At 46.3% G+C, this 24,945-nt stretch overlaps 2 protein-coding genes across 2 annotated transcripts; one reads left to right on the top strand and one right to left on the bottom strand.

The window, feature by feature from the left end:
• The first annotated feature begins 127 nt into the window (after nt 1-127).
• LOC149347934 (glucose-induced degradation protein 4 homolog) lies at nt 128-16,583 on the top strand. Its single transcript, XM_089587776.1, has 5 exons — nt 128-368; nt 2,302-2,469; nt 4,354-4,455; nt 8,679-8,809; nt 12,096-16,583. Exons 1-5 carry the CDS (start codon nt 219-221, stop codon nt 12,157-12,159), a joined length of 615 nt encoding a protein of 204 aa, XP_089443902.1. The 5' UTR covers nt 128-218; the 3' UTR covers nt 12,160-16,583.
• Nucleotides 16,584-18,838: 2,255 nt separating this feature from the next.
• Nucleotides 18,839-24,897, bottom strand: crc (bZIP transcription factor crc). The gene is made up of 3 exons (XM_089587775.1): nt 24,742-24,897; nt 21,601-21,819; nt 18,839-20,777 (listed from the first exon to the last, which is right to left on the bottom strand). Exons 2-3 carry the CDS (start codon nt 21,689-21,691, stop codon nt 19,597-19,599), a joined length of 1,272 nt encoding a protein of 423 aa, XP_089443901.1. The 5' UTR covers nt 21,692-21,819; nt 24,742-24,897; the 3' UTR covers nt 18,839-19,596.
• Nucleotides 24,898-24,945: the final 48 nt, after the last annotated feature.

Genomic DNA, 24,945 nt, shown 5'->3' with positions numbered 1-24,945 from the left:
ATGTTTGCGATGACCAGTAGAACTTTCGAGAAATAATACCATGCCTTTGGAGAGGGTACGGCACGCGCTTACGCAATCCGCCCTCTCCTCTCTCGACCAACCAAAGAGCGCGACTCCGCACGCGTTCCAGCAACGTCACAGGAGCTGCTCAACATGGCCGCTCGCTGAGGCTCGGGTCACCTGTCGCTGTCCCCAGCGCGCTCCCGCCGTCAGTAGCAATGCCCGTGAGGACGACAGAGATTGTGCCGCCTCTACCAGCCAACGCACAGCAGCCCGGCGTCACCAGGTCGCTGCTTTACAACGGCTCCCGGTTTCAGGGACAGCAGAAGAGCAAGGGCAACAGCTACGACGTCGAAGTGGTGCTGCAGGTGAGCGAGCCCGCCGAACCATCCTTTCAAACGCATCATCGTTCAAAGCAGTTACGCTGCTTGTGTGTCTGACGCGCCGCGATGCTCCGGTGCCATACCACGCATGTTCGTTAATGATTGTCGCCATTTCTGCTCGCGATCGGTGCGGATGCATGGGGGGTACCGACGGTAAGGTGCCCCGATTCCGTGTCCTGCGTACCAACGTTGCGATCTTGTCGGGGGAGCGCTGGCACGGTACCCCTGCTTGTAGTTGCAACACCATGCGCGCGTGATGTGTCCTGTCCCCGCTGCTAAAGAGTCGCAAAAATAACAAAAAAAGCGAGGGGCTCCGGAGCCATTTCTAGACATTGGCACTGGTGTTTCTCCCGGGGACAGCGATGATGTCGCCAACGCTGTCGTTAGGCCGCAGCGGCAGTAGTTTAGTGGTTGACGTCGCGAACGCGCGCGTGATTGGTAGGCCCTTTGGAACTTGCAATCAGTGCAGCCGAGATTGCGCATCGGGTCTCAGCAGATTGTAGGGCCGGGGATTAGCCCGGATAAACGCTCTGACGCCGCAGCTACTGGCCTTTTACTACTTACACACATTCGCGGTTTACTTACACCCTCCAAACGCTACCGAGGACAGCGGAGCAAACAGCGTCGTTGAGGCGGTCGAGACGTTGATAAGCACGAACTTATCATTGTTGATAAAGAATGCATACATGCTTCTGTTTCCTGCTGGACATTTTTGTCGGCAGATGCACATTTCCTACGTCGTAGGCACGATGCCCGTGGTTTCTAGTGAACGCGCCAGTTATTGCCCGGAGGTCTGTCCAGATGTGTAGACCGCAAGGAAATCCGCAATTTCACGTTAGCATACGCGTGTGTGCGTCTGCTACAATTCACGACCCGTTCCCATTCATTGAGCACTTGCAGTCATTGAAAGTCAGTATGCGAACCTGTCTTAGAGTTTGGTAACCATCTGCAGGCTTTTGAGCAGTCGTCTTAGCACAGTGTACTCTTAACGAAATTGTATTGCTCAAACATCTCACTAATTGGTGCTGTCATGTCATTAGTCGCAGTTAATCCTGCGCCTGCATTGCCTCTACCCGGCATACAAGGGCTGACCTGAAAGCTTGTAGCGTTATGTAGTATACTAACCAAACTGTACGTTTATGTGTGAACTCAAGGATGAAAACCTTAACAGAGTAGCGGACAGTCCACCAGTTGGTGGAAAAAGCGCTTCAGCCGTGATAGCTGACAGTTCAGTGCTAGTTCTTGTGAGATTGGGGTAGAGCGTTGTTCTTGTCTGACCTTTGTCATGTAGCCATTCTTGAGACCTACAGGGGACCTCCGTTTCTTCATTCAGGCTCACCCTATGTTGCTTGGAAAGACTCGTTATGAGCATATCCTCTGCAGGATCAAACCGAGTTTGTCACCGCTAAAGTATGTGTATTACAGGAACACAATGCTTTTCAGCAGCATCCATCTGCCTAACCAATACTTTGCACTACGACACTACCAGGAGAAGTGCTCCTTAGTATGAGCATTGTTGTGTCATTGCATAGTGTGGTAGTATGGTGATAAGTATGTAACTGCTACCTCCCACAGGGCCCCTCACTAAACTCTCTAAATACCCAGGCCTAGGTAATTTCTTTTCTGTTTCAGTATACCCAGGTATATACACTAACAGCAACTGTTTACCGGCACGCAGAATTGGGTGAGTTGGTGTCCACTGAGCGTGGTGTTCCACCACGACGTTACACAAGGGACACGCGGAGAAAAGCGGTGCTCGTATTGACTTTCTTTTCTTGTTCCTTACGTAACATCGCTCTTCAACATCATGGCTGCTTCGTTGTCACAGCACTGACTCGTTGTGCTGGTGTCAGGACATTGTCGTGCCTTGAGATGTGGTGCCCCAACATTGACGTTGCTCCTTTCCCTGTTTGTGCAGCATGTCGATGAAGCCAACTCGTACCTCTGCGGCTACCTCAAGATCAAAGGCCTCACGGAGGAGTACCCGACGCTCACGACCTTCTTTGATGGCGAGATCATCAGTGAAAAGTACCCGTTCCTCACACGGAAATGGGACGCCGATGAGGAAGTCGACAGGAAACACTGGGTGAGCACGTCTTTCGGCAGCAGCCTTTCTCATATGCTAAGGGGGCTAGGTGTGCTTTTGTGACAAGACAAATATCTATTACATTCTGCTATTGTTTCTGTACAACCTCTATAACCACCAGAAATGTCTTTTACAACGTAATTATAACTTAAAGGTGCACTGAAGAGGATTCTGAACATGTCTTTTTGCCGCGGGAACTCGATCCACACGTTCCTAGCATTCTTAGAAACAGTGACTTATTGCCCTGTGTGGCCGATTTCCCCAATTAAAACGAATTAATGTCCGGCTCCCGCCTTTTTTTTTGTAATTCTGCCTCGTGCGATGGGCGGAGTCGACCAACGCGTGGAGCGCCTTTCACCCAGTCCCGTGGAGGCTTTGCTTTCGCTTCATTTTGTTTTTTAGGTTTCCATGAATAAATAGTTTCATTCGCGGCTAATACAGCCGCAAAATAAGCCCGAAGAAATAAAAATATGCGCGGACTATTTGCTACTACGGACTACTACGTATTACTCCGCCGATGGGAGAGCGGCAAGCCGCCACGGGACTGGGTGAAAGGCGCTCCACGCGTCGGTCGACTCCGCCCACCATACGAGGCAGAATTAAAAAAAAAAAGCGGGAGCCGGACGTTAATTTGATTTAATTGGGGAAATCGGCCACACAGGGCAGTAAATCGCAGTTTCTAAGAAAGCTTGGAACGTGTAGATCGAGTTCCCGCGGCAAAAATACGAGTTCAGATTCCTCTTCAGTGCACCTTTAAGTATGAGGGAGAGTTATTACTACCTCTATAGCCACCAGAAATGTCTTTTACAACATAATTATAACTTAAGTATGAGGGAGAGATATTGATCAGCTGTGTGGCACAGTCAAGCTTGTCGTTTAGGGCCCAACATTTGTTTTCCAGTTCACTTCTCTCTGGCTTTTATCATTTGCTCGATTCATGGCCCAGTTTTTGTACCACCACAGTCAGCTTGTCATTACAGCTCATGATAAGAATGGAACAGAAGAATGCAAAAGCCGAGGGGCAAGTGGTGTTTGGTGTACGAAGCTTACTATTAAGGGTACCATACTGTTCTTGTGCGAGGAATTGCGTCAAGAGCAAAGCATTACACGGATATCTGTGGGACATTCACCGTTGATCTGCACTGCAACACATTCGTTAAACCTGCCTGATTTGTGCGTTGCAGGTTGAAATATTTTTCTTGGCAAAACTGCAAGTTGCGTACCTTCACTGTCTTGTTTTCAGGGTCGCTTTCTTGCTTTCCTGACTTTAAGCATAATTTAAATACATTGGTCATAACGCTCTCCTATCTTTAACTTTCCAGAAAAAAAACCTAAAAAAAAGTTGTCACTGCATCTAGCTGAGTCATGCACCTGTCAGTCTTCTTCAGCTTTTACAGAGAAACATTGACTTAAGCTTATATTGTACAAAGAAAGCACTACCCAGTGTTTTTTTTTTTGTTTTTTTAAGGGAGCTTTCAGAATAACTGTCGCTGGATTGTAATGTTGCTGCATTCTTGGTCTGCACTGTTCCGTACCTTGAATTGTTGCTCGCAATTTGCAAATATTAAAACAAAGCAAGCCAAGCATTCACTGTTGAACTATGAAGGGAGAAGGGCACGTACAACACCATCCCTAAATTCGCTTGTCGAGCCAAAAACCTTGTGTTTGCCGCTGTTTGGCCTTAGATCCTCTTGTGGCAAAAAAAAACCCAGCATCATCATCAAATGTGCTTGTCACGACGCGCCAGCTTTCTTATTTGCCTTGGATGAAAGAATAGATGGAGAAGAATGATTCATATTGTTGTGTAAGCCCATGCAGTTTCTAGTCTACCTTTATTTTTCTGCAAGCTTGCATTGATAACACTCTGTTTCCCTTTTTTGACAGGGCAAATTTGGTTCTTTCGAGGATTACAAGAACGTATTCAACGAAGACACTTTCAACTACGCAACCCTGAAAGCATCCGAAAATGTGTTCATGAGGTGGAAGGTAAGGCATCTTACAATGATAATAGCCTTTTCCTGACATTTGGCGGCAGGCCTCTGCTGTAAGTCTGACCGATAACATTCAGCTTTGGTTTAGTGTTTGCTGCTTATATATATATATATATATATATATATATATATATATATATATATTCAGGGTTCGTAGCGGTCCTCGAAACCCTTACCCTTTGTAAGCGCCAGCTCATCCCCGCCGACGGAGCCTCCGCCGGAGGGCGAGCAACCCGAACTTTGAGTCCGAGCAACCCGAGCCGCCGTGGGAGGAGAGAGTGATGTGAGGAGAGGATGAGGAGGACGAGCGCTCGCGCGGCGCTTGAAGAACAACAGACTCAGGTGTTGGACACGAAAGAAGCAACACGGCCTCTTGTTAACCCAGTGACCCTTTGTAACGGAAAGACGAATAAACGTCTTTTGAATTGTTCGTTTATCCTAACAATTCAGAAGTGGGATGGGCGGCAAAGGCGAAGAGCTTACAGCAGTATTGCACCGGTTGACAAGCTGAAGCTTTGGGACCGGGAATTCTACGAGACAAGTTCGGAAGAATCGGGCCGCGAGGACGATTCCGACCGGGGCGGTCGGTGGCACAGGATGGCCGAATGTAAGCGCCAGCTCATCCCCGCCGACGGAGATCCTTCGCCGGAGGGCGAGCAACCCGAACTTTGAGTCCGAGCAACCCGAGCCGCCGTGGGAGGAGAGAGTGATGTGAGGAGAGGATGAGGAGGACGAGCGCTCGCGCGGCGCTTGAAGAACAACAGACTCAGGTGTTGGACACGAAAGAAGCAACACGGCCTCTTGTTAACCCAGTGACCCTTTGTAACGGAAAGACGAATAAACGTCTTTTGAATTGTTCGTTTATCCTAACAATTCAGAAGTGGGATGGGCGGCAAAGGCGAAGAGCTTACAGCAGTATTGCACCGGTTGACAAGCTGAAGCTTTGGGACCGGGAATTCTACGAGACAAGTTCGGAAGAATCGGGCCGCGAGGACGATTCCGACCGGGGCGGTCGGTGGCACAGGATGGCCGAATGTAAGCGCCAGCTCATCCCCGCCGACGGAGATCCTTCGCCGGAGGGCGAGCGCTCGTCCTCCTCATCCTCTCCTCACATCACTCTCTCCTCCCACGGCGGCTCGGGTTGCTCGGACTCAAAGTTCGGGTTGCTCGCCCTCCGGCGAAGGATCTCCGTCGGCGGGGATGAGCTGGCGCTTACATTCGGCCATCCTGTGCCACCGACCGCCCCGGTCGGAATCGTCCTCGCGGCCCGATTCTTCCGAACTTGTCTCGTAGAATTCCCGGTCCCAAAGCTTCAGCTTGTCAACCGGTGCAATACTGCTGTAAGCTCTTCGCCTTTGCCGCCCCGGAGGCACGTTTTCGAAGCGCTTGCGGTTGTTTGGGCGTTAGAAAAGTTTCGAGTGTACCTAATCGGGATGAACTTCAAGGTGGTCACTGACTGCAACGCAGTACGGGCAACGATGAGCAAAAGGAATCTGCTTCCCCGTATTGGCAGATGGTGGCTGCGACTGCTAGAGTTCACCTTCGACATGGAATATCGTAAGGGGGCGGCAATGGCTCATGTTGATGCACTTAGCCGATCTGCATACGACCCGCCAGAAGAGACGGATATCGTTCCTGGCCTTCACGTCCTTGCAACATGCATAGCGACAGAAGACGTGCTCACCGTTGCCCAGCTGAATGATCCAAAAGTTCAAGCTTTGAAGGAAAGGCTAGAAAAATACAAAGAACCGTACATCATCCGAGAAAGGCTTCCCAACGACCGCTACCGCATCGAAAACGTGCCTCCGGGGCGGCAAAGGCGAAGAGCTTACAGCAGTATTGCACCGGTTGACAAGCTGAAGCTTTGGGACCGGGAATTCTACGAGACAAGTTCGGAAGAATCGGGCCGCGAGGACGATTCCGACCGGGGCGGTCGGTGGCACAGGATGGCCGAATGTAAGCGCCAGCTCATCCCCGCCGACGGAGATCCTTCGCCGGAGGGCGAGCAACCCGAACTTTGAGTCCGAGCAACCCGAGCCGCCGTGGGAGGAGAGAGTGATGTGAGGAGAGGATGAGGAGGACGAGCGCTCGCGCGGCGCTTGAAGAACAACAGACTCAGGTGTTGGACACGAAAGAAGCAACACGGCCTCTTGTTAACCCAGTGACCCTTTGTAACGGAAAGACGAATAAACGTCTTTTGAATTGTTCGTTTATCCTAACACCTTGAAAACCCTTGATTTCTAAAACCCCATATTCAAGGCCTTGAAAACCCTTGAAAAAATGCGACGGTACTTGAAAGTCCTTGAATTTTACACTCAGCTATGTTTAGTAGCTTCGGCTGAGCGTCTGGCCACACTTTCATTTTTCATTTTCGTTTATTTACCTTAAAGGCCCCTTTCGGGGTATTACATAAGGGGTGGGGTAATCGAAAATTGTTACATTTTTTCACGATGACATATGAAGTTCAATGTTGGCGTTGAAGAGTGATGGGCAGGTGATAGAAGATGAAGTTGAGTGCAGTGGACAGAAGAAGAGGAAACTTGAAAGAACGATTGCCGACTTGATAACATCTGCTGACAGCTATGCTGAAAAAGCTGAGGCCGCAAATGATGTCACATAATTGTGAAATCAAACAGCCTTAGGAAGACTGCAAAAGAGAAGATGCAGGAGCTGCAAGCCATTGACCGTGAAATAGCAGCAAAGCTTCATGAACTTCTTAATGTATTTGTTCTACAGCCTGTTATTGAATGCAGTTTATTACTAGCAGCAAGTGTCATTGCTTGTATTGCGTTACCGAACAAGGGCTGAAAAAGTGCAATGGAACCGGAGTGTGCAGGGTGTGAATTCTAGTCTGTTTCAAAGTGATGTATGCCTTATTTTCTTTTTTTTTCTCAATAAACATCGGGGATCATGTTGTCGAAGGCATTTCTTTGTGTCCAAAGTACTAAACACGTCACTTGAAGTCCTTGAAATTACTATGTCAGGGCATTAAAAGTCCTTGAAAACCCTGGAATTTTTTCCACTAAAACTGCTACGGACCCTGATATATATATATATATATATATATATATATATATATATATATTTATATATATACACACAGGGTGTTTCACCTAAGACTTTAAGCAATTTTTAAAAATAAGCTATTTGAATTAGATGCGCACTTTTTCTGGCATAGCATTGTCAGTGGTGTAGTACATCATAATGCAGCTAAGACGTGCTAACTAGCAGGCTTGTTAACCAATATTTAATAGTTAACTTTTAAACTATTACCGTTGGGCTCCTTAATTATTTAGAGGCATGTAACCCACCGTAAGTAATGTCCATATCCGTTTTTAGAATTTTGAGAACGCGGTTACCCTTGGCGCTGTGGCCCAACAAATTTCGCCTACATCGCGCCAAAATACATGCGGTTTGAGAAGCTTGCAGGCAAAGCAACCTCTCCAGTGAACCTAACTCGTCGAGATAGCCAAAATTTGTTGGGCCACAGCGCCGAGGATAATCGCGTTCTCGAAATTCTAAAAACGGATATGGACATTACTTACGGTGGGCTACATGCCTCTCAATAATTAAGGAGCCCAACGGTAATAGTTTAAAAGTTAACTATTAAATATTGGTTAACAAGCCTGCTAGTTAGCACGTCTTAGCTGCATTATGATGTACTACACCACTGACAATGCTATGCCAGAAAAAGCGCGCATCTAATTCAAATAGCTTATTTTTAAAAATTGCAGAAAGTCTTAGGTGAAACACCCTGTATATATATATATATAAATGGAGCTCTCGCACAGTCGGAACTGTCAGAAATGTCACATCATCACTGAAACCTCTTTAGTCAAACACCAGCCAGTGTTGTGACACCATTGGCATTACTGGTCATGGGCATACAGAACTTGAGAGGAAAATAAGTCTTCTTGAACCAACACCACTAATATCTGATGCGTTAATAGCTTTTTCTTTTTCATTGTCATAGCTACTTTGAAGCCATCCGTGTTACATCCTTGACATGTGATGTCCTTGAGTACATTTATGGCAAGGCATTTTATGTTCAGTTTAAGCATAGATGTTGCACTTAGCTGATATGTAGAGCTCTTATAATGAAATAGTAGTTCTACTTAGATGGGCATGTGTTTTTGTTGGGGTTGGGGTAGTGCTTGTGTTCAAAACTGTGCAGTTTGAGTGCACTGCCTTCTGACGTGCCGCGTCCTGCTCGCGCAGGAGCATTTCTTGGTTCCGGACCACACGATCAAGGACATCAACGGTGCATCATTTGCGGGCTTCTACTACATCTGCTTCCAGAAGAAGTCGGCCACCATTGAGGGATACTATTACCACCGAAGTTCAGAATGGTACGTGTTGATATGGCACGGACAGAGCTGCGGAAAGTCATAATTAGAGGCCAGACTTTTAGGCACTAAAAACCACGTTTTAGGCGCCATAAATAGGTGGCTAAAATTGCATTTTAGGCACCTAACGGAGAAAAATAGGCACTATAAACTTTATCAAAAGTGCATACAGTTCCGAACTTTAGCGCGCATTATCTGCCATAAAATAAAACAAAAACACAGCAGGAATGATTTTGGACCTTAAGCAAGGTGCGAACATTAGAAGCCGTTTTTTCTAAGGCTGTCGCGCAACTTTTCGCACTATACAAATGCTTCAGCAAAGCAAAAGGGACGGTTACCAACCATTTTATAACACCTCGAAACAAACAATTCGCTTGTCGTGTACGAAGGCAGAAACAATGAACACCTTAACAGGGGGCCATGTATTTAGAAATAAACATTGTTTGAGTCATTTACTCTATGGTTTGAGTGCACGAATGCGTTTTCGTATGCACGCACGACTTCCAGCTGTCTAGTGTGGCCTGCTCCAACAAGATTACGGCTGGGGCACAAGGAACAAAAATAAGGCAGGTTACCAAGGTGGAAATTTTAATCAGTTAAACTGTTTCCAGTAGGTTCATGGAACATTTTGCAGATGGTTTCAATTGGAACCAACTGGGAATTATTTGAACGAACCTATAACTTACTCCGTATACTTTCCAAAATGTGGTGTCATCTGGTCGACTACCACTTTAACAGCCAAAGTCATCAACAAGCTGCCACGATGAAATGGCAGAAAATAGGAAAAACGTTGCTTCGATATTCTCGGCTGACGTGGTTGGTATTGTGTACACAGCTGGCGTACGTGCAGTGTTCACCACAGCCAACTGACGAGGTCATCTAATGTGGCTATGTGTGTGTTTTACTCAAAACCGAAATGGATTCGAAAGCAAAGAGAATTGGAAAGCAAAACCACAGCGTATTTCAGGCCCCTTTTCTGTAAAATAGGACATTTTTAGGCACCGACATCGGTAATAGGCATTTATAGGCACTGACACCCAAAATAGGCATTTATAGGCACTATAAAAAGAGTATTAATCATATTGTCAACACCTAATTCGTGGTCATATGTAAAAATGGTGCGCCTACGAAGCGTTGAAAAAAAAATAGGCATTTGCCTAAAATCCGCTCTCTAGTCATAATCTTGGTATACCAGAATTGTGGACAAAGTAGTACACGTCATGGTGTCACATGGGCTGCAACTTTCTGTCAGTGAGCGTGGGGACGTGGGATTGGTCCCCGACATATTGAGACGGAGGCAAGAATCGAAAACGCCGGCACACCCAGGTTTCAGTGCATGCTAGAAAAAAGCTTAGGTGGTGATCAAAATCTACAGCCCTCCACTCCCTTATGCCTTGCGCCAAATCTGTCAGGTTTGATAACTTAAGATTAAAAGCCCAGCAATGCGCAGTCTCATGTTGAAACTCTGCTGCTGCACTTTTAGATGCCAGTGGCGTCTTCAGCTTTAGCTCTTGCTTTAAGCCAGTATGGCTCGGGTTTCATTTGTGCGCTGTGAGGAAGATTCGACTGCTCCGGTGTAGCGGTGGTCCCGGGTTCGAACCCCGGACCAGGACCAATTTTTCTTTAACTGTGAAGTTTCTGAGAAAGCTGTATAGCTTTCCTTTGTAGCCGTTTGGCGGCGCTTGGGTGGATGCCAATGAGTAATTACTCCCTTATTACAGATTCTTATTGGCTATCCCTGCCAACTGTACGCACCGGGAGGTGCGTTTCGAGAGCGAGCTGTCTTATTCGACGAACATGCGGAGTTCTGGTAATAGGGAGAATGCATTTGAAAGTTTGGTGGCTGCTGTATTTGCAAACGTGTTGTTCTGTATTACCAGAGCGTGCTTTTGAGGTCTGGTTTGCCTCACATTAACGAATTCCTTTGCTATTTTGCATGTCTGGAGAGGTTTGCTTGGCTTGGGTTGGGTTGTAGTCGTCTGTTAAGTTACGGCATACAGCCAAGACTTCACTGATCACCAAGAGCCTTCCACGGGGTGTTTTACCTGAAAGACAATACATTAACAAACTTATGTACCGCTGTGTTCAGTATAACCTGCAACACTTCCGAAGTGAACCACCTGAGGCTCCCGCATTCCTTCTTTAGTAAAGAGCACAAAACTTGCACAAACACTGAACCTACCCTCATCTCTTCATCAACCACTGAACGCATAAATTTCCAGCACCTGTTGGGTTGGCCCTGCTTCATGAACTGAACTCCAGACATATCTTTTGCATTCGAGCTCACATTTAGTGACGGTACATAGTGCGACAGTAGGTCATAAGCCCTTTAGATTTGTGTTTGACAGTTGATTTTGTTACCAGTTCCTGGTGTTTTTTTATTTTTCTTTTTGCTGTGCAGTATTGGGCTGATTTGGTTGCAAAATTATAACACGAGAGAGGGACGAGTGGGAAGGGTTAACCCTTTGAGGGTCGAATTATTTTGAAGAAAATTTTCCCAGGTGGTCAAATTACTTTATTGCGGATCTTGAATCTACAAAATGTATATAATCGAGAATAAATAGTAAAAAAAAAAATTAGGAACAGTACTTTGGTGACAGCATCACTCACAACTGGAAAATGTTCAATAGAATAGAATAGCAACGGTGATAAGCAAGCTAAGAGCAGCACCAATAAAGTTAGAAATCTACTTTCGCCGCCTCTGCAAAACAGTGCCCACAAAGAGAAAACACATTTCGCGCGACTCCATTGCGATCCCGCGGCGGAATCGAAACCGCGTAGGCGCGTTGCCACAGAGGGCGAGAATACCTCGCGAGCAGCGGTGATAAGCAAGCTAAGAGCAGCGCCAGTAAAGATAGAAATCAACTTCGGCAGCCCCTGCAAGATAGTGCTGACAAAAAGAAAACTCAAATTTCGCGCGACTCCGTTGCGATCACGCGGCGAAACCAAAACTACAAAAGGGGTGTTGCCGCAGTCTGTGCCGCCGCGCTAAAGCTAGACATAAGTTCTGCTTATCTCCGTAAGAAGGTAGCACAAAATTCAAACACTTCTTGTAAGTCCTAAGAGGTGGCAGCACCCCCCAGTGAGCACGCATTGTTCTTTTGGCGCAAAATTTCAAACGGAAGATCGAAACTGTACCCGTACGGCACAGACCTTGCGGGACAGAAAACCGCCGCCGTACATATACGACAAAAACCTTCAAAGGGTTAAACTTGGTTTCCGTGCTTTGGCTTGTAGACTGTTTGCTTTGAAGTTAATACAGCCACTTGTATTTCTTCAATTCGTGCAGGTTCCAGTCCCTAACACTAAGACACGTGCCGGAACACAGCATCCAAATATACGAATTCCGGTGAGACCACCAGCACCCGTCTGCGTTCCGAGTGGCGACGGCGGTGGAGCTGCTGTGCTCCGCTCGAGCCGTCGCCCCCCGTCCTCTGCATCGTGACAGGGCAGTCACGGTGCGTCACAGCAGCCTCACGGCGAAGCTGCTTCGAATGGGAAAAGAGGCCCGGCCGACGTCCAATTCGTCACAAAGCCACACCGAAGCTTCCGGAGCTTGCCCACAGACGGCGCTGTCGGAGCAGCTGCTCGCCGCATGCTCCCGAGTCGCAAGTCTTGTCCACTGTGCTCCGAGTGTGTGTGTGTCTGTGCCATTGTCATCACCACCACAAGCAGACTGTGGAGAGCCTGAGTGAGACTATGCCATCTCTGAGCGCACACATTTTTTTCGTCCGCGGAAAAAAAAAAACAGACTGAGCATGCCCGCACGTGTTGCCACGAAAGAAGAGTGCTCCAGAGAGGGAGGGGGGTGGGGTCGTTTCTTTCTTCTAGTCCTGTCGCCACCGGCGTGTTGACCCTGCAGTGATGGTTTCATCTGTATTTTTCCCTTCTGTTCAACTGGTTAGTGTTCAGCAGTTCCTGTGAGCGACATAAAAGGGATGCCGGAATTGGTGGCGGCGTGCCACGAACTGTGCTTCCATGTTGACTGTGAGCTGCTGCAGATAAGGCGCACAAAGGGGAGTTGTGCAAATCCTCCCGGCACTTGGGTTCAGAGAGCCTTCTTTTTTTTTTCGTGTTCTTTTATCACCTTCGTGTCAATCTTTTGAGTAGTTGTTCAGAGCCGTTGTTCGTGAATGAGTTGCTTGAAAATTAGTGGTGCAGTTCGTTGCCAAGATTTTTGTGTGTGTATAGGAAAAACTGTTTTAAAACGGCGTTTCACTAATTTTTCGTGACATTTTGTTCCGCTCTGATACATGCAAGAGGTGTCAAGTGTCGTGAGAGCAGTTGCTTGTCGTGTAGGAAAGCTGGATATGCGCACCCCCTAAGGAGCGCCGTTTTTGTGTTTCTTTAGCCCGCATGCATTGGTTGTATGACGACGCTTTTGCATGAAAAGCTGTATTTGTTACGAACATGTCTGCGTTATCTTAGTAGTATCTACGAGGACCGGTTATTTTGAAGCGCAAGAAGATGGATTAATAGGACTTGGAACAGAAGCAGTGCATATCCATGACATAGAAGTGATATTTCAATTTTAGCAAGCATTTTTAATCGCTCCAAAATAATTGAAAGGAGCTCCAACTTTTACACATGAATTCACTGCAACAGTTTTACGTTGTTGTGGAACACACGAGCACTAGCTGCTGTTTGCTTGCATTGTAATGAAATTAACGCCTGTGATTTAATTTCGCCTGCATTCAAAAATGAACTCTGCTGTACGAACTTCAGCGTAGATACGTCTTGTACAGATGTACTTGATTTCGCGTGCTGCTTAGTCGGATAAGTGATTTTCACTGGCTGGAATTGTCGCTCGAGTTCTTTTGAGCTGTTGCTGCGGTCACTTCTGCAGAGTTGAGAGTTGAAAAAGCTCTCATCTTTGAACTTGAGCTACCATGCGCACATTCCATGGACAGTGTTTATGTAGTTACTTTAATACGGCTGTGCTTTACCTCTTAAGGATCCGCTAGTTGTCTACGGCCACCTGAAATGGCAAAATAAGTGGCTTTGGGTTTTATTATGGTTTCTGATAATTAAAAGAAAGTCCGCGAATCTTGGTTTAGCACAGTATGTGTGCACCTTTCATGTTGCCATAGTGGAATATACTTACTATAGGATAGTGTGAACGGTTACTGTGATTTCACTTCAAAGGCGGGCATTTATGACTTGGAAAGGTAGATTTTTTTTTTTTTTCATTTTCCTCGCATTGGTGCGCACATTCTTTTGCCCACCTAATGCACTGTGAACACGAGGACATTTCATCAATTCCTGGAATTTTCATTCTACGTATGCATTGCTGGTGCCGGTAAACTGATGTTTTTTTTTTACTTTATTGTGAACATGTTTCTGAAGGTAATATTTCTGCATGATGCAAGTCTTCAGACATAAGAGTTGTACAGATACAAATTCAGTGCTTAAAGGGAAACTGCTTAGGTTTTAGAAATGAACAAGCTTAAGAGGGTCGAATGTGTGAAACTTGCAGGTAAAGCATGCGGTCTTTTTATACTAGCGCTTGAAATAGTGAAGTAATAGCCGATTAAAATCCGGACGCCGTTCCAACTTCTCCGCAGCGCACAACGACAAGTGGGGGGCGCGTGATGATGTCATCGAAGGTATCGACACATTTCCAACGCACAAACGCCTGCTTTGAAGGAAAAAAACCAGCGCCACCGAAGGCCAACCCTGCCGAGAGTTTGTTTGGCAGCGTCTAACCAGTCAGGGCAGGGTGTGGCTGAGGACAGCGGCAATATGAAATCATACCTTCCGTGACGTCACGCTGAGTTTCCCTGCACTCCGCCAGTGGATTGAGGAGAAGCGCAAAATTCAATCGTCGATTACGTCACTATTTTAGATGCTAGTGCAAAAACACTTGGCATGCCTTACCTACAGCCTATATAGATTTGAATCCTTCAATATCGCGAAATTCTCAAAAAAGTGCTGCAGGTGCCCTTTAAAGAGTTTTTTTTTTTTCTTATTACGATTCTTTTTCTGTAGGCTAAGGCCCAGGTGAAGTGATATTTGTGCCCATTAGTTGTACCCATTTGGAAAAATATGGGTTCACAGTGTTTGATGGAAATGAACTCGGTGCCTCCTACACTTTTGATAGATGTTAACCACTAGGCCCCCGGTGCAGGTTTCAGGTATTAGTTGCTTGGTATTTAAGAACACCGGTGTTAGTGGTAACACAAGTCACTTGGTTATTTGTCGTTACTTTTAGAGGCAAACCAGGCCAGGCTTTTCAGTCGCTTGTTTGATGTTGTGTAGCCAAGTGTTGCACCAAACAGGCTTAATTAACCCTCTCAGGCACCATTTTTTTGCTTCCGTGAAAAACAAAGATTTTCTGCTTTAAATAGTACACTGAGGCCTCAAGAAAGAGTATCTCATTTTTAACGCAAAATACCGGTGGCTAATTTTTTATAGTGAAAAAGCAACATCGAAGTGCCAGGACTAATGAAGGAGATGTCCGAAACATCGTGGAATCAACTTGCCTTTTGAAAATGCATGTTAGGCTTGAAATGTAAGAGAAAAAAATTACTGGTACAAAAATATTCTGCATAAACATGGCAGACATGCTATGCCGCTCAGTTTTGCGAAATACCATTCACCTGAAACGACGAAATTGCTTCTAGGTGCAGCACTTTTTAGAAAAAGCTCATGGTTAAGTCCATCACTGGTAGTTGAGGCGACATCTTGGGCCTGTGGTAGTCTGCTGACACATTTTATCTAAATCATCCAAATGGCTTTCTAGCAGGTTAGTTTGCTTCAGAAATTCTGCGTCTTTTAGCGACATTTGTATGTGCGTGTGCATGCAAACTTCACATTGTGAACCTGTGTGCAAGGCACTGAAACCCATCATTGTACATGCTTTTGTAAACAGCACTTGTTGACAGTGTTTCTGCTTCACCTGTGACCACAACACTAGCAGAGTCGGTTCGCAGTTCAGCAAACAGGATTGGGTGTACAAGTGTCTCATATGCCTCCAGGCCTAGAAATAATGGAGGCCTCCATTAGGCCTAATAATGGAGGCCTCCATTAGGCCTAATTTCTGGAGGCCTCCAGAAATAATGTTGAGGGCATAGCAAATGTGTAATCTTGATGGGACATTCATTTCCATCTCGATGACTGTACACGTGCTGGAACTCTGCCTTTCGCATGTGTATTAGTTCTAAGACCGTATTCCTCGTTTCCGACGGCTCTCGATCGGAGTTGAGTGTATTGCATTCCGTGAACCATGTGCAGATGGCACTAACCGATTAGCAAAAACAATTTGCTCTGCAGTGCATTTGTAATTAAGCTTGCTGAAAGTTGACGTCTTAGCAGCTTGAGATTGCGGTGTTTTGGTCCGTTCATTCACAAACTAATGTTCCGATTGATGTGTGCCGAAGCATGACACTGTGTCTTGCCACATAGCAACGACTGTTGGATCGCACCTCAGTGCTTCATGGCTACGTTTTTGATGGGAGATGGACCGTTACACGATGTCGGTACTAGCAGAGCAGGATTTGCCGGTGGCGATCTCCTAATTTTTACCTCGTACCTCGAGAAGGAATGGCCGCCCCCCTACCTGTCGTTCTTTTTGCGCGCGCTGTTCACCAGAAATGGACTCTGGCAAAGATGTGGATGCAGGGCTTTCCTTTGTACAGTAATTTATAAGCGCGCGCGAATCGGAGCTGTTTGGATGACAGTGCGTGCATTCACTGCAAGGCGGCTGCAGGCCTCCTTGGGCGTTTCGTTGAATGCGGCGGCAGAAAGACCCAATAAAATATTTTTCGGTGGTTCAAAACGAAGGCTTGCTACTTCTTTCCCTCGCTCCACAACACCTGCTTAGCGCTTTCATCAGGTTTGCTTGGAACTGTACATTTTCAAGCACTCTGCACTTAACCCAAACGAAGGCTTGCTACTTCTTTCCCTCGCTCCACAACACCTGCTTAGCGCTTTCATCAGGTTTGCTTGGAACTGTACATTTTCAAGCACTCTGCACTTAACCCTTTCAGGCGCCATTTTTGTTTTGACTGAAATCAATTATTTTTTCACCTAAGTAGTATATTCAGGCCTCAAGAAAGGGAATTTGTTACTTTTCGAACATCAAACACCAGCAGGTAAATTTTTACAATGTGGAGAATTCCATACAAAGTGTCAGATTTGTTAGAAATAATAACATCGAAATGTTTTCGTGTCTCAGGTAAACACCCCAGGGATTGTGGAATCGCTTTGTGTTTCGAAGATTCACATTACGCTCGAAATTGAGCAAAAACCATCAATGTTTTCACTCTCGGCAAAATCCGTCTGCACAATAACGGTGGACCAAGTGCTACCCAGCTCACTCTTATGTGAAATATTATTTACTGCATTCGCTACATGGTTCAAAAAAGCAACTTATCTGCAAGAAGAAGGGTGCTCAATTTGACGGAAATAATGAAATCACTGTTAAGTGCTCCAGTTTCTCTGAAAAAGCTGTAAGTTTTCCGCTTACACATTTGTGTACAAAGCACCTGAAAGGGTTAAGAATCGGCTCAATAAAGGCCAGTCTCGTCGCTCTCCATGCAGTCGGGCCCTTCGGAAGGCTCCGTGAATTTACTTGCCACGATGAGGCGCTACTCATGGGAAGCACGATGCTGCGTTCCTTTCATAGGATGGAGACACCCACTGTTTGGTCGGGAACAGTGATTTTGAACCCGATTATGCAAATCCCCTACAATCGAGAGAAAGCTTCGAAAATTTAACTCGAAATAAGATTTCCATGTCTACAAGCAGTATTAATGTGAATGCACTTCTTGTCTCGTGAGTGGCACGTGCAGGACCTGTCAGTGAAGCGTGTTAGCATGAAAAGGTCACTCGAGAAAAGAAGTTCGCCAGCATTACGGTTCGACCCAGGCCTTCTGTGAGCCAGGCAGGCACTCAATGGATACACCATGAAGGGTCACTGGTTTGGTTTGTTTAGTTTAGCGTCCCAAAGTGACTAAGGCTATAAGGGACGTCGTAGTGAAGGACTCCAGAAATTTCTGTCACCTGGGGTTCTTTAGCGTGCACTGACATCGCACAGTACACAGGCCTCAAGAATTCCACCTCCATCGAAATTCGACCGCCGCGGCCGGGATCTGTTGGTCCAAGCATGTTAGTGGGGCACAAAGTGAACACGTGGTGTGTAGACGTAGACCGTAAAGTGTATACGGGGGTGTGTGCTGATGTTGGACGACAATGACTTGCACAAAAAGTTGCAGACATCATCCAAGGTTCTCGTGATAAAAGTCATGTGACAACAATGGCTTGCAAAAAAAAGTTGCTGACGTTCCAATACAAATGTTTTCGCATTTCTTCAATGCAGCAGACCGCAGTGCTCCACAATTTCTGGATACAAGTTACGTCGTAGTGCACGCTGCTAGCACAATCCCCCGAGCACACTACGTGTGGAACAGGGATGATGGCTAGAGGGTGGAAGTGCGTAAAGTAGAACGGGCTTGATTTGATCAAATTGGCTATTCTGGCTGGCACCGAGATCAATGCAGCGATCAATGACACAGTTTCTCAAGAGCAAGCAGCATAACCCGCTTCTTGTACGAGGTCAACATAACGCAACAACACCAAGAAAGGCAACAATGTACTTAACGGCTCTACAGATAACATTATTAGTACTCTAAGGAAAGCAAACTGCTTCAGACGACCACTCGAGTGCTCGTTCAATTTTGCAATGCTCTATAAGTGTGCCAACAAAGCAGCGATTGTCAAAACGATGTGGGGCATGTGTCTACAATGGAGTGATGGGGTCAATGGGCTTTTCTCTGTACTACTATTGGGTATGATGAAATCCTTGGGCTTACAGGCAGTAGTATGAATCCAGGAATGGCCACTATCCTCAAAGCATCGAGTTTCCCGACAAACAACTCAACCCAAACAACTCAACCAAACAACTCCAAGACAGCCAATTCGAATTGCGCAGAGAGTATAGCACTAGCTTGGCATCAAACCAACTCGTGTACTAAACTTTCAAGCCCCAACATTTGAAAGCTGAAGCCATGAAACAATAGCATTACAAACACATTATTAAGCAGATTTTTTCCACTTTATTCATGCACATGACATGCACATCACTGACGGGTACATAAATAGACATCCTGAGAAAAAGTAAACAGGAATGACATGATAGTAAAAATGGGCTATGCAGGGTATATCATGATGTAAAGGGCAGAAAAATAAACTACGGCACCAAACATCCGAAGCACAAACCCACAACTTCACCAACGACGACGAATCTAGCAAATGCATTTTCACCAAATGTATAAGTACTACAATATGCGCCTACCTTCAAGATACAACACAAAAACACAGCAGTACAAAAAGTGGCCAAGATTTAAATTCGCTCTGTATGCTGACCTTATCTGCTGCTGACTTGTGCCTCCAAGCATGTGGTTTGGTTGTACAGTCAAATCCACTTACAACAATACTGAAGTGCCATGGAAATACCATTGTTATAACCAATAATTGTTATATAACAGGGTTGTGCTGAAAATACCACAGAACACATGCAAAAGCTGACTGTGCCGCGACTGACCATTGTTATATCCGGTATATTGTTATAACCGGTATTGTTATAAGTGGGTTTGACTGTAGTGCATGGACACTATTGAAATCAATGTACGAATGACAGCTATCACTCATTTATAATCTGAATGCCTTCTGTGGTGAGACCTTTACGTAATGCAGCTGCCGCCTTACAACTGGGTGTCCACGTTATGGGTGCATTTTAGAAGGGAAGCTGAATAAATACACGGTCTACTAATTTCCAATCGTGTTCAGCATTACTTTATCAGCCCCTTTGCTTTGAAGAGCTCTCTCATCAGGCCCTTAAGGTAAGAAATCTCATTAGTAATTCGCTGGGCCTCCGATTGCAGGCTGACGTTCGTCGTTGCCAGTGCATCAAGCTCTTCTTCAATTTTGCTGAACTCCTTCTTCTTCTTCTGTCGATAGCGTGTCGCCGCGTCTTTGTTTTGAAGACGTTTCCTCTCCTTGCGACTGCCTTTATCCGCGCTAGTCCGGGGCCGACGCTGGACCGCGCGCTTCCTCTTGCGTGGCCGTGGAGCCTCGCTGCCTGACGTGGAGTCAAGCCCAGACTCCGAATCCGACCCACTGGCCTCTGGCATGAAGTCCGCATCCATCGGATCGTCTTCACCATCGACTTCGCGGCCTGGGCTTGCACATGTCAGCACATCAACGGTGACCGTCTCCGCAACAGAGGCCGGTGACGGCACCGAGCAGGAACTTGCCGGAGATTGTGGCTCGTCAAATGGAACAAGATCGGCATTGTCCCCATCCAGCACGGTCGAGGGGCTACCGTGCGTGACTGACGGACTCACGGGGTCAACGGACACGACGACAGACTCAACTGGAGAAGAAGCGCGGCTGTCCTCCAAGTACAGGGGTGACGTTGGCTCCGATTTGGCAACGCAGGGGAACTCCTCCGACACTTCAAAATGTGACCCCGCAGTCTCGACGGACTGCGGAATTTCGACCGGTGACCCCACGCGGCTGCAGTGGGCTGCAAAATACGACGGCGATGCTGGCGCGGATGCCACGGCATAACGACTTTCCTCCGGTGTTGAAACAAACGGGACACCCAAGGCAGACGGAGTCGGCGGTGGCGAAAGTGAATTTGTGCTCGAAGTTTCGCCACCCTCGATGGTCTGGCATGCAAAGCCGGCTCCGCGAGGGCTCTGGCCGTCGAAGTTGATGAAGACGTCGGCGTTTGGGACAACGGCGGTTGGTGTCGAGGGAGGGGACAGGAAATCAGGATAGGAAGAAGCGGCCTGGCTCTCCCAAAAGCCGTGCGGCTTGGGGGCCACGCCGCAGTTGCTGGACTGAGCAGGTTGGAATGCTGCCTGGAGGTCACTGGCCTCCAACATCACTGAGGGCAGGTCATCCGGGAAGTCCAGCTCGGTCCAGGCAGACAGGTCCACCTTCTCATCCAGCCAGTCTAGGTTGCCTGCAAGCACATAGAAAAGCGTACATCAACACAAGAAGCTACACTACATGTGCGCAGGTTCAAGTTGCATTAGATGGCACCAGTCCATTTGTTGGAAGCAGCACTAGGACAAGATTCAACAGGCATGAGGACACATCAGAGCGACAACTGAACTGTTCTTCCACCTAACGAGCACTGTACAATTTAGCGCCATTTCCAAGAGATGCTTACGGTCGAGGGTATCCTACTGATTTCAGGAAAAGAACAGTCCTGGCATTGCATTTTTTTACGTGGGAACCTTTTTGCTGAAGCATAGCACAAAACAACATATACCTATATACTCGCACAACAGCCACAAATTACGAGTTGAAAAAATTATAAAATGCAGGTATAGGATTCACACATGAAATGCCCCACAGCACTGCAACACCAACTTCCCAGAAATTTTAGTTATCACAACCATGTTCCCTCAAGGCTCAACTTCACGGCGCATCACATTTAGACTCTCTGGTGGCCACAGCACCCACTAGGTGAACTCAGATGTCAGTAGGGACTAAAAGGTAGTTTAAAGGGGTTTGACGTCCCAAAGCGACTAAGGCTATGAGGGACGTCATAGTGAAGGACTACAGGAATTTCAGCCACCTGAGTTTTTTTACATACACCGACATCGCACAGTACACGGGCCTCTAGAATTTCGCCTCCATCAAAATTCGACCACCACGGCCGGGATCGAACCCCCGTCTACTTGCACACGTCCTGCTACAGAATCACCAAGCTTTATCTTCACAACACCTCCAAACAAGTCCCAGAAACAACACACATACAAAAAAAAGCAGTCCCATACCTGCATCTTCGAATGCTTGCAGCTCGCCCTCATGGGCGAACTTGGAGCAGCAAAGCTCCACATCCAAATCGAGGTCCCAAATGGCGTCCATGCTTTGCAGTGTGGACTCCTAGTTTGGACTGAGATGACTGAAGTGATGTGGTGGTTTGATGTGAATGGTCCACAACGTTTTTACTTGCCGGGGTGTAGGCAGGCACAGAGGCGTTAAAGCCTGAAAACCTGCAAGGCGTCAAAACCACAACAGTAAGTGCTTCAGCTTTCCAATGTTGCAACTACACACTTCATGAGATTAGGCCCTGCACTTACCACGTCGTACAGCACCAGACATCACAATGACACCCAGGTCAACTAAACAGCTCCTCTTTCTTGTAACATACCACTTTGCATGAAAGTCCACGTGACATACATATAAACCCACACTTACATACAAGCCATTCAAGGCTGCCTGCATGGCTTAGGGGTAGTATATCTGACTTGCAACCCAAGAGTCACAGGTTCTAATCCCAACTAGAATTCTTAAGTGCTCTTCAAGCGGACAGTCATTTACTTTGTAAAGTTGCATTGTTTGTGAGACATGAGGCGACGTTTCATTCGCATTATGTGTCATGGTTTTCAATCAATTTCATTCAAGAGGTACACATGTGACATCACGTTTTTGCATGACTTGACACAAGTTATGCTGCACAATGTCACCGCTTTTTCTGCTCAACGGGTCGCTTAACGCTAGCACATTAGAAAAAAGAGCATACCAAATGCTAGCATGCTGCAAGGCTTAAGTGTATAAGCAATTAGGTCAGGGCACATGGAAACAGATCCTTCAAAGCTGTCAGAAAGATGGTAAAAGTACTGTGTGATGGCAGTTAATGTTAACGTCATCAGCAAGAAGGCATGGCTATCTGAAAAGCTACTAGCACTTCGCAATCAACTCTTGTAGAGGATACTGCCAGCAACATTCTATGCACTCCTTAATCATAAGTGTGCTGACTGCACAAAACAGCATGTTAGTCATAAATTCCAAATTAACAGCAGCACATTACAATTTGTTCCAGTTTAGTAAATGTCCATTAAAAAAAATTACTTTGTTTTATTCACACCTTTCTTATTTCACTCTCACCTTCTTCCCTTCCCTCATGGTTAAGATGTCCACCGAATATTGCGAATTACTAGGCCTTTAATTTTCTCAAACTCATTTTTAACGAGAAAGCATTTCTAGGCTATGTTGGCGAGGTCACGTCACCAAAACATGTCTGCAGCAGTTCTGACATTCTCAGAAGAGGTAGCATCAAATGAATGGCTGGGATCGATAGAGGACAGTGTGATGATGCTGCCCAACAAAATTATGTTGGTAGGATGATTAGTTAATTAACTAGAGCCAAAAATGTGAAAAAAAAAAACGTCGAACTAGTGTGGACGTCGATATAGTGGGTGGATGAGAATACAGCCGTGGACGGCAAAATAGTGCAAAAATAGGCAAAGGAGTGAAAATGTAAATCAATAAATGAAAGAAAATAAAGTTTGAAATGAACTGAAATGTATTTGAGTGATAATTATTCAAACAAAAAGTTTCATTGACATAAGACTAATTGGTTAATTAGTTATTAGCAAAAATCACTGGAGGGTTAAATAGGCTGGACGGGGATATAGTAAGTGGGCAGGAAAGCAACCACGGCGCCAAATTTGAAAAACCAAAATGTCGAGATAAAAGAACGTTGAATCAGAGTAGATAAATCGGTCTTTAATTAAAGCAAAAGATAATTCCGCTAATTCAGTAGTTAAATTAATTAAAAAACAAAGAAAATGATAAGAGAGGCGAGAGGAGGCGTCAATCAATGCTGCTTTGGTCGCCGCAGTGATCTCCAATTTTTTTTCTCTTTCCTTCTTTTCCCCTTTCATTCCTCCTTCGCCCTTTCCCTCAAAAGCGCGGTTGAGGTGTCCACCAAACAGCGAGACAGCTTACTGCGCTTTTCCTCAAAACTAATTTCTTTTTTTTTTCTTCCATCACCAGCCCCGCCATCGCTTTTCCCCGACACGCTACTTTACAGCTACAGCTGGAAAAAAAAAAGGGGGGGGGGGGGGGGGGGATTTCGAAACCAACTTGCTCTCGGGAAATCATCAACCTTTAGCTAAGAAAAGAAAAAAATAAACTACCGCTGATTTAAATGTTTTTCTGCAGCTGCGTACGAGTCTCATATCACTGCCCCCTTTCCTCGACACTCAAATGTCAGGTGCCGCAAGCCTAATCTTTGTCGACCATTTACAGCTCGCAAGCCAGACCTTTAAACGCACTCCGCTGACGGGTTCTAAGAATAACGTCGGGCATCGCCCTGAACAATGCCCGCAGCAATTTTTTTTCCAGTGTTATTTTACTCATCTTTTTTATATGCAGCACAAGCAATGAACGATTTTATTGTAGTCACCTGTGCCCCTAAATCATACGCCAAGACACTGCGCTCGATGCAGCGTTTTCCTTAACGAAAGCGAAACTGCACCGTCAACCCTCAATGTCAAGAAAATAACAAATCTCACGAAGACGCAAAATATTTATCAAAAAGCTGTCTGGCTTTGTGACCGAATGCAACCGCAAAACGTACACGGCTTAACAGGAACATGGCATTCGAAGTCGAAATCGGCCTCCGAAGAGGCTATCAGCGGCGACTTCGCCTTCGCAACAGGCTGATCGCAGTCCACATGGCGCCCGAAATGACGTCACCGTGACGTCAAACAGGCCCGATTGAGGACAAGGTAAACGAACCCAGAAGTAGTTCCGACTAGCCGTATGCAACACATTGAAGACGTCAATAACGACAGGATACACTTCGACCTTGCTTTGAGAGGGATCCAACCAAGCGACTGCTGCGTAAGCGAGCGGGTTATGCAAGACCCTGTAACATGACCCTGGATTCCACGAGTCACGCCAGTTATGACACGAGCCAACAATGTATCCCCTTAAATAACTGAATTTCGGTTTTGAATGAGAGCGCGAATGGCCCTACTATTATACTACACTAAAACCACTGTTTGTCGTACCACGACACCGGCTCAAAAACAATGGAGGCGACCACACGGAAACGTGCCGTCTCCGTATCAAGATCCGGAAGGCGGAATTCACGCGACTGAGGCCGAAAACGGCAGTGGACTTACTCCATTTTGCTGTTTGAAGGTGCCGGCACCATACGGTGCGAGCCGTTAGGCGAAACTATTCCATCACAATGGGGGTTCCCAGAGAGCAGAAAAATGACGATCTAGCTGTGTCCGTGACATGAGGGCGAATGAGAATGTAGTCCGGTAGACCGAGCGATAGGGCTGAATCATCCGCTTTCTCAACTCCTTTACATGAGTTGAATT

This window comes from Amblyomma mixtum, chromosome 4 (assembly GCF_055824585.1).
Source record: "Amblyomma mixtum isolate Tamu chromosome 4, ASM5582458v1, whole genome shotgun sequence".
Taxonomy (NCBI): Eukaryota; Metazoa; Arthropoda; class Arachnida; order Ixodida; family Ixodidae; genus Amblyomma; species Amblyomma mixtum.
Note: the sequence above shows the minus strand (reverse complement) of the source record. Positions and strands in the feature narration are given on the sequence as shown.